The sequence below is a fragment of the Pan troglodytes genome, chromosome 1 (genome assembly GCF_028858775.2).
Source record: "Pan troglodytes isolate AG18354 chromosome 1, NHGRI_mPanTro3-v2.0_pri, whole genome shotgun sequence".
Classification (NCBI taxonomy): Eukaryota; Metazoa; Chordata; class Mammalia; order Primates; family Hominidae; genus Pan; species Pan troglodytes.
Window position 1 is genome coordinate 152878122 of NC_072398.2, and position 14634 is coordinate 152892755.

At 37.7% G+C, this 14634-nt stretch overlaps 1 protein-coding gene across 3 annotated transcripts in view; it reads right to left on the reverse strand.

Moving 5' to 3' along the window:
- Nucleotides 1-914: 914 nt before the first annotated feature.
- Nucleotides 915-14634, reverse strand: part of GIPC2 (GIPC PDZ domain containing family member 2) — a 93038-nt gene continuing 79318 nt past the window's right edge. For all 3 annotated transcript variants that reach the window (XM_063817034.1, XM_016921252.4, XM_016921259.4), the window contains 2 exons: nt 13406-13487; nt 915-3781 (listed from right to left, as the gene is read on the reverse strand). In XM_063817034.1, the coding sequence (XP_063673104.1) occupies nt 3630-3781; nt 13406-13487 (234 nt within the window). In that variant the 3' untranslated portion in view covers nt 915-3629. The remainder of the gene's footprint in view (nt 3782-13405; nt 13488-14634) is intronic.

The window sequence follows — 14634 nt, forward strand, 5'->3', positions numbered from 1 at the left end:
AAAAATATCTATGGTTATACTTAAGTCTTATGAAGACTGTATCCAACTGAATTAAAGATGTCACATTCAATTTTCACACTCCTAGCAGATAATAACCATGAGTCATTTCTTAGAACTAGGTTTTCAGGTAATAGGGTAGGGACAGGCTGTACCATTTTGTACACTTCACAATTTTAGAAATATTTTATCACCATGACATGTGTAAGAACTTGTAATTACTTTATCTCCTTCAATCTGTGTCAAGAAGATAATAAATGTGCATTTTATACAGGGCACTAATACTTGGAACTGTGAGTTGAATAGCATCTCTTGTGTCTCTATTCACTAATAGCTTGGGTAAAACACTTAACTGTCCTTCTAACCTAGTATCTCCACCAGAGTAATGGCAATGTTATTGGTATCCATATATATTTAGATGTATCACAGAGCAAAAGGGCCATTATATGATCAATCTTTTACATCTTTGCTTGATAACTGTACTCTTTTTAGAAGAACCATTACGTTGAAAACTCCATTTTGCTACTATGTTAGACAGGCAATAATTGAAGGAGACCAGGGAGTCTCTAGAAGTGATGAAGGTCTAGCAATAAATAACATGGGACTGGCCCGGTGCAGTGGCTCATGCTTGTAATCCCTTTGGGAGGCCAAGGCGGGAAGACTTCTTGAGCCCAAGAGTTTGAAACCAGCCTGGGCAACATGGCAAAACCCCATCTCTACAAAAGTACAAAAATTAGCTGGACATGGTGGTGCACGTCTATAGTCCCAGCTCTTGAGAGGCTGAGGTGGGAGGATCACATGAGCCTGGGTAGGTCAAGGCTGCAGTGAGCCATGATCAAACCCCTGCACTCCCACCTGGGCAACAGAGTGAGACCCTGTCAATAATAAACAAATAAATAACATGGGACTAAATAAAGTTTTACTTGGAATATGTGTATTTGCTAAAGTTACAAGGGAAAATATTGCAAATTATACATCATTTGAAAAATTATCTCTCTTTAGTTAATTTTCAGTCACAATATTGGATGTAGCAGCTCCAAATAGAGGTTACCTGATTATTGCTTTTATAATTGAATTCTTAAAGAGTTTACATCATAATTATATAATTGTATTTTTGAAACATCACAGAAACCCAACATGTACCTATTTGTAATCATCAGAGTATATACATCTGATTAGGACTCAGCTATGTTCAAGGCCTCATCGAGCCCAACATAAAATTATCATTTGCATTTTCTGCTACAATCAAAGAAAACACATTGTGTGCTATTAGTGGCCATTGCAAGAAGGAAGATGCTGTTTTCAATAACAGGAAATCAAGAACAAACAAAATAATCATCTTCCATTTAAAAAAAAAGCCTACAGAAAAGTGAAAAGGACAGGGTCCTAAAAACATCTAGTGATGCCAATAAAATGGAATGTTTTTTAAAAAGTGATTTGTCTCACTGAAGCTGCAGAAGGGTATCCCACACTTATATATTATGTGACTGCACTAAAAACAGACCCTTTTTGTGCACTGAGCATTACAAAAAGGCAGAAAGCTCACAAATAGATGCAATTTTAGGTATGGGAATAAAATGACATAAAGAAACTGACCTTGTTATCAGTTTAGCTGTAGAGGTGAAAGATAAGGATATTTCAAGGAAAAACCTATTACAGGTAGTATATAGAGTACTTGGGCCCAGTTGAAGCCCAGGTAATGTGATGATAGTAATGATAATGGTCCACTGAATGCTAACAGACAAGTATATATAGTTACAGCTGTACATGGATATCACAACCTTACACACAAATTCTAGAAAGATCATTGTGAAAATGACATTCCATAAATCACACGGAATCAGCACCAAGTGTGTCTTTATGCATGCCCAAAAAGGAAGGAGAAACTGACAACCATCAATAATGAACAATGACTTATTTCAAATCTAATATCTAGTGCTGATAAATTTATTTTGTTGTTGTTGTTTAAACTAGAATGTTTCTATGGGCCTCCTAAGTCATCTTATGCCTAAAAATAACAGCTCTTTTTTTGTGTCTTTCAGAGAGAGGTAATATTAAGAATTAATAGGTATTTCAGAACCTCCAAAACGAACTCACTAAACAAGTACCAACAAGTTACAACCTGAGCTGCATTTTATTTTCAAATGATAAGCAACAGCAATAAGGCAGTCCATATTCTATAAGCTACTTTTGTTACACATTAATGACTAAAACAGCTTCTGTGTAGATTTCAAATTAATCGGACAAAGAATATCAGCTTTATGGCATTAAACTCATTTGAAAAAGGAGTGGATGGCAATAAAACTAAAGTTTTACCAGAAAACAAGAGTTATCTAAGCAATAATCCAGCAAGAAAAGAGAACTACTTCTGATTTCCTAGAATACATCTCTAACAGGTTATTATTTCTGATTACCATGGCAGCACACAGCATTTTCCATCTAACACTTTACAAAGATGCTTGGTCACGCCATGCTCTGCTGTATTAAATGATCTTTGTTGAAACCATTCATTTCCATTTCTCTTACACCTATGAAATGTCAAATAAGAGTGATAAGACAGTCATTTACTCTCAATTTTCTCTATAATGTAAGGTTTAGAGGAGTGTATTAGAACTCTAAAATAATAGACTAATATATTTTCTCAATTCTCCCTTCCTCCTTTCTTTCCACTGGAAGGAAATCTATTTCTGATAGCATCTCTTCTAAAGTTTAGGGAACTAAAAAGTGCTGCTGTTTAACCAAAAAAAAAAAAAAAAAAAAGGTTCTAAAGCATAGTTATTTTGAGTAAATATCTTTCCAAAAACTCTACAAAAAAATATAAAATCTTCCCTGGAGTGCTTATAAAAGGTAACATAAAAGTGGCTATGAGTGAAAAAAAGGAATAATGTTTTAAGGACTGAAAAAAAAAATCAAATGCAAGTAGTTCTACCCTACCCATCTCTTTTTTACCCTTCTTTTACACATGCAGAGACACACACACACAGCACAGATTTCAACCACAAGTTTTAAGAGCATGTATAAAGAAGCATACAAGAAAATCAATCAATCTTTGTTTTACAAAGAGAGAAAGTTGGCCATAGAAATCAACATGCCACAGGAATCTTCCTTCCCTTACTCAGAGGATCAAAAAAAAAAACAATGCTTCTAGACCAATAAGGGGCATAATTCACCTTTCATTTCCTGAACATATCCTGTTCAAACTAGGATAACACAGTGAAGATACTATGAGGTAAATCATACTGCAATCCTAGTTTACATTAAGATTTTGAAAAAAAAAAAACTACAAAGCTATTGAAATCATCTATTTATATGTGAAAAACAAAGCATGGGTATTAATGGAGAAGAAAATCATCTGTCGAGAAATACTCCTTAAAACTTACTTTTAAAAACCTTTTGAATGAATATTACAATTGATCCTTATTTAGGTCATTTCTCTTAAGCATACTACATTAGCAATGTTAAAAAGTGCCCAGAAATCAAAATTACCAAAATTATATTTCAAAGAATATATTCCATACACATGAAATTAAACCAGAGTTAGTAAAGGTGTCCAAAAACAGATCTTATAGGACTTTTAAAAAAAGAGAAAAAAAAGAACGATGGGTTGTTTCTTCAGAGATGGAGTGTACACATCATAATCCTCTTCGTTTGGCATCACCAATGACTCCCCAAACATCAAAGACAAATTCGTCTGGGAACGCAAAGTCTCCAAGAGTTTCGTCAAGTGCCACAGCAAATTCATCTGGATTTACTTTGTCCTTTCCAGCTTCAAACATTGTGGTGGCTATCAAAAATAATATTAAAAAATTAACAATAAATGAAATAGCATCAAAGGACTGAGAAAAATGGCAACAGGAAAATTACTTGCTAAAAGTAACATGCATAAATATATTTCAAATTAAATGCAAAATTAAATGCAAATTAAAAGAGTAAGATACCCTCTCTCACACACACACATCAAGGTGGCAAAGATACTTTTCAACAATGTGTCCACTGAACCCAGGTTTGCAGCTGCCACCCTTGCCCCCTACCCAACCTTGGAGCCCATCAGTTGGGAACCTCTGGCATTCCCATGGGTAGAACAAGATCCCCTGAAAGAAACCCTGTGGCTGTGACTAACCCTAGCAGGAAACTTAAAGAACACCCCTTCCCCAACCTCCTAATAGTCACTACTCTCCCTCCCTCCTCCACCAGTCCCCCACTGCCAACTGAGATGGAGTCCAGTCCTCCCTGCCCAAAGACAAAAAGACAAAGGATGACAGCTTGCACTGGAGCAGTCAAGCTGGGGAGAAGCAGAGGAAGACATCTGTCTACCTGTGGAATCAAGGTACCTTTTCTGAGCCCCTCTCCAGTTTGGGATAGAACATGAAAGTGGCGGCCTTGTTCAGTTTTTCTACTAAGTTGCCTGGGTTCCATATTCTATGTCTTGGAACCAGCATCTTCAGGAGTACTTAGGACTTGCCCCAGCTGTCTGGGAGCCCAAGAGGCTCGGTGGATTTCCACTCAGCACCCTAGAAGCACCAGCAACCAGAAAGAGATGGTGTATATGTGATGTGGGACTTGGGTGAAAAACCTCCATGTGAAAGGGAAACGCCAAAGCCCCAGGGAAAAGCTCCAGCATCTCCTTTCCTTCCAGGTTAAGGATGAACTAATCCAAGTTTGTATGACTTCTCTGAACGAGCCACAAGGTCTAGAGAGATAAAAGCTATGCCTCTTCCCATCAGTTCAGTCCTAACACAAGGCAGGCTAGGAAGAAAAGGGAGAGATGTGGCCTACAGAAGAGCACCAGGATCAGAGCAGAAGTAGGGTGGGGGTGCAGTGAACTAGTAGAGGGATCAAACCTCTAGTAAGGTAAGGAGGGATTCTATATGGCCAGGCAGCCTGGCATGGGGTGGGAGAGTACAGATGTGGTGAGGATGGCATGGGAATGGGGAGGGAGGACAGCAGCCACGGTGATAAGAGATTAGTTACACATATGGAGAAGGATCACATACATACACACACACATACATACACACACACACACACACACACATACATACACACATACACAGACACATACATACAGAACAACAGGAATCAAGTTTGTCACTGCCGGAAAAGGATAAATAGGGAAAGGGAGAAAATAAGAATGAACCCTATGGAATTAGAATTGTAGATATCACTGGAAATATATATATATCTCCAATTGAGGTGTTATAAAAATACAGACATAAATGCATACATGCATGTGTATACACATTCCTCAGTCCTGGAAGCATGACATCCCAACTACAATGAGTACACAAAACACCGAAATCTTGGTTCTTAAATACCATTCTCCATTAGAAAGACTAAGACTTCCTCAGAAAAATGGCAGATTCCAGGGCTAGAGCAGGCAAAGTGCAATATGAACCAAGACTATCTTGTACCAGAAAGTAAGAAAGTGTCACAAAATGATGGGAACATGTGAAAAGGATATAGATGTCAGAGTGCAAGAGTTCACACTGACCAAATGAGGGATAATTTAAATATCCAAATAAGTAATGATGGTAATATATTATAACTCCAGTGAATAAAACAGGAAGCCATGAATCCATAATACATACATACATACACACACACACACACACAATTTTTTTTTCCTTGTGTAACCAATGTTTATCTTTAAAACTAAACCCTAGTGGCAGTGTAATCTAAAGAACCCTTGGTTCTCACTACACTACACTACATTAATGCTGTACCCTCATAAATCTGACCACTCAAAATGCTATCTTCGCTGCTTTCTGCCTTTGCCCAGGATAACCTCCTCCTAGCCACCAGCACCACCATCAAAATCCTTCTCTCCTTCAAGGCTCTCTCCTCCATGAAATCCTTTGTCCACAGCTGGAAGAGATATCCCCATTCTCTAAACCCTTCTGCCAGTGTTTTTCATGCTTAAATGCACAAACAAATCACCTAGGATCTTGGCAAAATGGAGATTTTGGTTCAGTAGTTCTGCAGCCCTGAGATTCTGCATTTTCAACTCCCAGGTGATGCTGGTCCTCAGGCAACACTTTCAATAAAAAGGTCTTAGACTGCAAATTCAACATTGCTCTGCACTGACATTTATTTTTCTTTGTATTTTTTCTCTCCTACTAAAAGAATAAACTCCCAACAGATCTTGAGTAGCTTACTCAGTCTTTTATGCCCATAGTAACTAATTCAGTGTCTCATGCATAATAAATGCTAGTGAATGGGCGGTGCAAGAGGAGGGTGTGTAATTACACTTACATACTTTTTGCACAGGCACAGTTAGCATGCACTGGGGAAAGTGAAGTCCAGAACTCTGGTCTCATAGCCAGGATGTAAAAGAAGAGTAGCCAGAATGTTAAGGTGAAGTATTGCTGAAGTAGAACTCCAGTTCAGAATTTTGCTTACTCTACCATTTTAACTCTTTCTCATAGGCTTTACAGGTAGCATTTATTAAGACATCTACCTAAAGATTATAATGACATATGGGTAACACATGTTAAGAAAGCTAGCTGAGGAAGAAATAAGATGCATACAGATAAAAGACATAAGAAAATGTACGGACCATTCAGAAACAGAAACTAACAGTATAGATGACACTCTTAAATGCTGGGGGAGACAATGACAAGGATGCAGATGTTCACTGATGGACACTGAATCAATTTCTCTCTCTACACACACACACACACACACGCACACACACACACACACACCCTTGGCTATAAGAGGGAAAAAGAAACAACTTGGTACATGATTTTTTTTTTATACCTCAGGAAGCTCAGCAGCATTGTCTAGTGCACTAAGCCCGGGAACTCCATGTTGTAGATCTCACCTGCACTGACTTGCAATGTCTGCTTTGGGTTTCTAGTCACAAAAATGAAAGAAAATGCTGCTTCAAGATGCCCATAGTCTAACCTCACAGTCCAAAATGCATAATCTCGCTCATGCACTCATTCTGGCACAGCAGAAAAGTGAAGAAAAACCCCCACACTCAGTACTGCCCAGAGCTGCTGATACAGTCTAGTTATACAGCTCTACATGTTCTCCCTCTATTACCACTGCCATTACAACTACTAATAGTAATCATCATTAGTGATCATCACTAAGAATGATAATACCTACACCCATTATTATTTATGATGTGACAGGACTTTATACAGATTATTTAATTTGATTCCTTGGCAACCCTATAAGATTATTTTTATTATGCCCCTTTTATAGATGTGAAAATTAGGATTCTAAGTTTAATAATTTGCCCAAGGGCCAAAGCTCCAAACTAATAAAATTAGGACTCATGCTCCCTGTGAATTCACTACTTTTGTGACTCTCAGCAGACATTTATCAAGTACTTACTCTTGGAGAGGTACTGTGGTAAGACTGGGATTAAAACTGAGCAAGATATGGTATCTGCCTTCAAAAAATACCTGATCTTGTAGAAACAACAAAAAATGCCAATTACACAGCTACATAATTGTGCTGGAAATACTGCATGTAATACAGTGCTCTATACATCTTTTAAAAACCAGTAATTTGCTATATGAATTCAAAAATGGAGCATGCAGCTAAATATGTTATATATTTTTCCTAATACATAAAGTACAAACATCGCTTTTTTATTTTATTTCTCATCCTCAGCTGGGTTTGGTGAACATAGCTTTTAAGACATCTTTACAGGATAAGTAAATGGTAAAATTCATCCTTTTTGATAAAATATTATAGCTCTGATTTAAGAGAAAAGCAAAAGAAAATTTAGCAAAATAAAACACTTTTTATAAAGGTACAGCATATTAACATAAGATAGCCACTAAGATTATTTTCATCTGTTGATTATAATAAAATTACAATATACTGCAATAATAAACCTGAATGCAATCTGGCAAAAAATATTCCATTAGAAGAGTAGAATTTTCTTTGGGAGGCCGAGGCGGGTGGATCACGAGATCAGGAGATCGAGACCATCCTGGCTAACACGGTGAAACCCCATCTCTACTAAAAATACAAAAAATTAGCTGGTCGTGATGGCAAGCGCCTGTGGTCCCAGCTACTCGGGAGGCTGAGGCAGGAGAATGGCGTGAACCCAGGAGGCGGAGCTTGCAGTGAGCCGAGATCGCGCCACACTGCACTCCAGCCTGGGCGACAGAGCAAGACTCCGTCTCAAAAAAAAAAAAAAAAAAAGTAGAATTTTCTTACAGTATAATGTTTAGAAACACATGAGAAAAAAAGAAAAAAATAGATTTAAAAAATAGTAAATGTTTAACCTGTAATCCCTGCTACTTGGGAGGGTGATGTAGGGAGACTGCTTGAGTCCAGGATTTTGAGATCAGCCTGGGCAACATAGTGAGACCCCATCTCAAAAAGAATTTTCTTAACTGTAAAGAGAATTTTTTTTTACCACATATAGCAGCTAAGTGCTGACCTCTAGTGGCCATTTTTATCACTGCCACTGGACTACATTTACATTATTATTAATGACAAACTTGTTTTGGTGATACAGATCAACATATAATTTCCATTAACTTTTTAAACACTTAAACAGAACTTTTAAATATAAAATATTTACGGTTAAAAATCTTTACGGTTAAAAATCTTGGTATCAAAGTTTCAGAATTAAATCTTAGTTTTTAACTTCTTAGGTAACTTTGGGCAAGTTATCAAACTTCTCTGAATTTCAGTTTTCAAATCTATAAAATGGCAAATAGCAGGGTTTAAAGATTAGTCATCATTATTGTTAGTTTAATCATAAAATATGCAACTACATCTCATTCTATGGAAGGTCTTCAGGCCTTACTTTTCCTAAGACTTTTTATAAATATCAATGCTTTTCAAACAATTCACAAGTCAAATATCAAAAATGCAGTCAATGTAGAATGATTTTTAATGAAAAGTTCTAAAACTTCATTGGCTTTATCTGAAAAGGATGACTTTCTATAGTGTTCATTGTTTTGAATTCACTATAAAAAGAAAGTGATCTGGCCCGGCATGGTAGCTCATGCCTGTAATCCTAGCACTTTGGGAGGCCAAGGCAGGTGGATCACAAGGTCAGGAGTTCGGGACCAGCCTGGTCAACATGGTGAAACCCCATCTCTACTAAAAATACAAAAAATTAGCTGGCCATGGTGGCGGGTGCCTATAATCCCAGCTACTCAGGAGGCTGAGGCAGGAGAATCGCTTGAACCCGAGAGGCGGGGGTTGCAGTGAGCGAGATTGTGCCACTGCACTCCAGCCTGGGTGACAGAGCAAGACTCTGTCTGAAAAAAAAAAAAAAAAAGTGATCCTAGGAAGAAAGGAAGAAATGTAATTCTCACTATTAAAACACCATTACTGCATACTTTTTCAAGAGCTATAACAGACTTCATATCTGCTCCAAAAGCAAAGTAGTAAAATTTTTAAAAAGAAAAAAAAAAAGAAAAGATTTTATAGAATAAATGACTTTGAAACAATCATTCAAATCTTCTTTCCACACATCTCAGGATCTCAATAAATTTGAAACCCTAAAATTCTGAAGTTGCTTGGATGATCTCCAAACTCCTAAATTGGTATCATCAGAAAACATTATAGTTCTATACACAACTTACACAGTTTCTTTAAACATTCAAGAAGAAACTTGTATGACACAACTTTCCACTGAGTTAGGTCAAGACCATGTGAGGTCTTATAGGACTCAGCATCTTTTAGAACGCTTACTTTTTTTCATGGATAACATCCCAAGGTGACCCATGTTGACACTGGATGGTAGAAAAGTTCACAACTTAACTTTACAATCAAATGAAGCACTTTCATCTTCAGGATTACTCTCTACAAAAATTCATTTAAATTATTTTCCATTTTCAAATAATAAACACCTCTTAATCTTTTTTTGAGGATAGTGTTTTAAGTCACGTTGTTGCCATATTACTTTTTAAATTTTTAAGATACATACTTACGTTAACAAATACAGAAAAATGTGATGTCGGTGTAATTTGCATTAAGAATTAACATTTCTGAAAGCTAAGAAATACTGAGAATATTTATACAAGTAAATATATTTGTCTGTTAAATCAGTATCACACTTGTGATTTATATTTCATGCTAATCAGATCTGAATAATGAAAGAAATTCCTAATTTAACAATGGCTTACATTCTTCAAATAATTACTTTCCTTACACTTTACCTCTCTAGGTAACTGATTACATTGCTAATCATGTGTAATGATAATGGCTTTTCATGTCAATTAGAGGAATTTGTTACAGATAACTAATTCACCTTACAAATAAATTTCTGGTTAATTTACGAAGAATTTGTAAGGAATGTTTAGTGCCCTGAATTTCCTTTTTTTAAGCTGCATTTTCTTTTTTCTTTCTTTCTTTATTTATTTATTTATTTATTTATTTTTAGAGACAGGGTCTAACTCTATTGTCCAGTCTAAAGTGCAGTGGCGCCATCCTAGCTCACTGCAGCTTCAAACTCTTGGACTCAAGCGATCCTCCTGCCTCAGACTCTCAAGTGGCTAGGACTTCAGGTGCATGCCACCATGCCTGGCTAATTTTTTTGTTTTGTTTTGTTTTTGTTTTTTTAGTAGAGACAGGTCTCATCTCACTATGTTGCCCAGGCTGGTCTCTTTTAGGGTTAGGGTTAGGGTTAGGGTTAGGGTTAGGGCCTCAAGCCAAATATATATGCCTGTAAGCAATACTACATCATATCTCTTTTACTGTATGTGAGCATAAATACATCTATGCATATGTGTGTATGTATATGTAAAAATTCATGTACACATATATACATTTGCTTCCCTCCTATATGGAAAAATACCACTAAAGAATGGCCCACAGTCTAGACTGTTGTACGAATAAACATTTCTATTCTAAATTTGATTTATGTACACGTTGATGCCTCTATTTATATGTTACATATTTCCTTATATGTCTAAAAGTATTCATGTTTATGTGTATGTTTGTCTTTATTCCTAGTTAGATCTTTTCCTGGGCCCTGTGTCTGTGATTCACTCCAGACCATAGCATGGATTCTATTGTTCCTTGAGATCTGCAATTTCAAAACAGGAGACTGAGGCTGGGCTTAGCGGCTCAATGCCTGTAATTCCAACACTTTGGGAGGCCGAGGCAAGAGGATGGCTTGAGCCCAGGAGTTCAGGACCAGCTTAGGTAACACAAGTAGACCCCATCTCTACAAAAATTAAAATTAAAAAAATTAGCCAGGCAAAAGGATTGGAAAGAGAAGTTCTCAGACATTGGTTTTCAGCTTTAACTTCTTGTCTGCACAGAGGATAAAAGCATCCACAGGAAAATTTTGTATTTTTCTCCAAGGAGCAAGGAACAAACTACCAATGTTTTTAAGTTGCAGACAGCATCTGTATATCCAGTACAGAAATTTTATTTTAAAAGTTCACTCAGGGCTGGCAATGATGGCTCACACCTGTAATCTCTCCCTGCACTTTGACAGACGAGACAGGAGGATCACTTGAGCCTGAGCAACATAGCAAGACCCCAACTCTACCAAAAAAAATTTGTTAAAGTAAAATAAAATAAATAGCCAGGTATGGAGGCACACACCTGTGGTCCTAGCTACGTGGGAGGCTGAGGTAGGGGAAGTGCTTGGGCCCAGGAGATCAAGGCTGCAGTGAGCTATGATTGTGCCACTGCACTCCAGCCTGGGTGACAGAGTGAGATCCTGTCTCAAAAATTAGAAGATAAATAAAAGTTCACACAGGCAAGAAAGAAAATAAGAATAGATTGTTAAATAAAATTTATAGGAGGTGATTGGTTTGGACTGAGCTCCTGTACTAGGCCTAACAGACCAAACCAAAATGGAGTTACTCATGCTGAAGTTCCACTCACTAAGCCAAACTAAGTTGTTTATCTGACCTTCCACGAAATCAGGAGAAAGACAGGTAATAGCCAAATCCCCAAATGGGCCAGTTTTAGCTGGCATGATAAGGAAATTCCCTCTGTTTTCACCTTTACGAAGAAAGTAACCTTGCAACAGGAACCCACTTTTTGTTATGTTTCTGATTTCTTCAGCCATTTTCTGACTCTAAAGTCAACCTCCTCTGCTCAGCTCATCAGAGCACTCATTTTGAGGTGTTGCCTGATACTAGAGTTGCAAATAAAAGCCAGTTGAGATTTTTAAGGTAAATTTGTTTTGTCTTTTGGTAATTCTATAAGGAAAATGGAATATGAGTGGAAGTAGAAAAGGATAAACGAGCTTCAAATACTCTACCTGGTAGCAGATAAACAAAATAGTCAAGTTCTCACCTTTAAAAAATGTAGAAAGTACCTGATTCAAATGCATACCTGTGGATGCATGCAGACATAAACCCCCACACTGGAGTGTACATTTACTCTCTTTTCTCTACCCAGCATGCAACTGCCCTACTTAGTGGAACATTTATCTTGCTTCTGCATGGAAAGGGTCAGGCCTTTTTCACACTCTTGACCCTTGTATTTCAGGGTCACTGTCAGTTCCAGAGCGTTCGACCCAGACCTACCATCCTCTTGGCCTCAGTGACTGGCTCACTTGAGCCAATCAGACCAACCAGCAACAATATTGGGCATTTTGTTTGAATCATTTGGAAGAGGTCCTCCCTCTTTCTCATTGTGCTTGATGCCACGAGGATGCAGAGGGTGGAGCAATAGCAGTCATTTTGGCCCCATGAGGGAGAGACTGAAGCTGCCAGGGGATACCACAGGGGCCTGAAATGAAGCCAAGACTGAGAGAAGAGAAATCATATCCTGATGACAGCATGAGAACTTGGGATCCAGCCATTCTTGAAGCCAAGGTCTAGCGCTAGACTTTTCAATTATAAGAACCAATAAGTTTCTCCTTTTTTTTTTTCCTTAAGCCAGCTGGAATTAGGGTTTTTTGTTTGGTTTTTGTTTTAGTCATTTGCAACTGGTAGAATCTTAACTGATAAACAAGACCCTGACAGCCTAATGATGACATAAGAAATACGCAGAAATTCAACTGCTCAACTGCCCTTCTCAGTCATATGCCAAGTGTGTCCCCTTTCTTCATATTTCTAATTCCTTGTTCATAGGGCTTCAGTAACCCTGTTAAAGGGTGCAATTCAATCAATGCACTTCTGATATATCAAATAATAATGCCTTTTATATGTATCATCTACAAAATTCATTTTATGTATATTTTTTAAATCCAAACAAACAACACTAAAGGAGATAGTAGTCACAGTTTAATGACTAAGAACTAACTAAAATGTTTTAAAGTTTACTTGGCACTAAGACCTCATAGCTAGAAAGCGGTAAGGAACAGGTCTTCATTATTCTTATCTTTATGTCTGTTATTCTTTTCATCATACCACAAATATTTTTATCTTCAAAAGTATAATTGGCTGTATGTACAAACAAGACATAAACATTAAGCAGATTAAGAGATATAAGACTTTTTTAAATAGTATAATCTTACCTAAATCAATATCTCGAATTCCCATGTACAACTCAAGAACATCATCAATCTTTTCAATTGCCTTTGCTTTGGTTTCAGAAGGCTTTATCAAAAAAAGAGAGAAATAAGATATTATACAACAAAATCTCTTGATTGTCAGGGCATACACAAGAGAAAGCCTGATGTGGAGCCGGTTCATAATTGTGTATTTCAGCTAATTTTAATGGAAATAGATCTAGAATGTGCTCTGTAACTAAATACAAATCAATACAGTAAATACTTATTTCTAGTGTCAGCACTAAGTGTTACGGATTCAAAAAAGAAAAGCCAGGAACACAATCCCCAAGTAGCTAACAATCTAGAAGAGGAAACAGATGTGAAAATAAATAACATGTAACAGTTTTTAAAGGATATAAAAGGCACAGAAGCATCACAGGGGAGGAAGCAAATTTATATCTCTAACGGTCATGGAAGACTTTAGAAAGAAGGTGACTTGGCTGAGCACAGTGGCTCACACCTGTAATCCCAGCACTTTGGAAGGCCACGGTGGGAGAGTTGCTTCAGCCTAGGGGTTCGAGACCAGCCCAGGCAACATGGTGAGACTCCATCTCTACAAAAAAAATTAATTAATTAATTAAAATAATTAGCTGGGTGTGGTAGCACATGCTTGTAATCCCAGACACTTGGGAGGCTGAAACAGGAGGATCACTTGAACCTGAGAGGTCTAGACAAGCCTGGGCAACATGGCAAGATTCTATCTCTACTAATTAATTAATTTAATTTAAAAGTAACCAGGTGTGGTGGTATGCACCTTTAGTCCCAGCCACTCAGGAGGCTAAAGTGGGAAGATCACTTGAGCCCAGGATGACGAGGCTGTAGTGAGCCATAATTCTGCCACTGCCCTCCAGCCTGGCAACAGGACAAGACCCTGTCTCAGAGAAAAAGAAGGATGTCTTAAGAACTGTGGTGGGGTTTTTTTGTCTTGTTTTGTTTTGTTTTGTTTTGTTTGAGACAGAGTCTCATTCTGTTGCCCAGGCTGAACTGCAGTGGTGTGATCTCAGCTCACTGCAACCTCTGCCTCCCAAGTAGCTGGGATTACAGGCGTGCGCCACCATGCCCAGCTAATTTTTTGTATTTTTTTAGTAGAGACGGGGTTTCACCATGTTGGCCAGGCTGGTCTCCAATTCCTGGACTCAAGTGATCCGCCCACCTCGGCCTCCTAAAGTGCTGGAATTACAGGCATGAGCCAT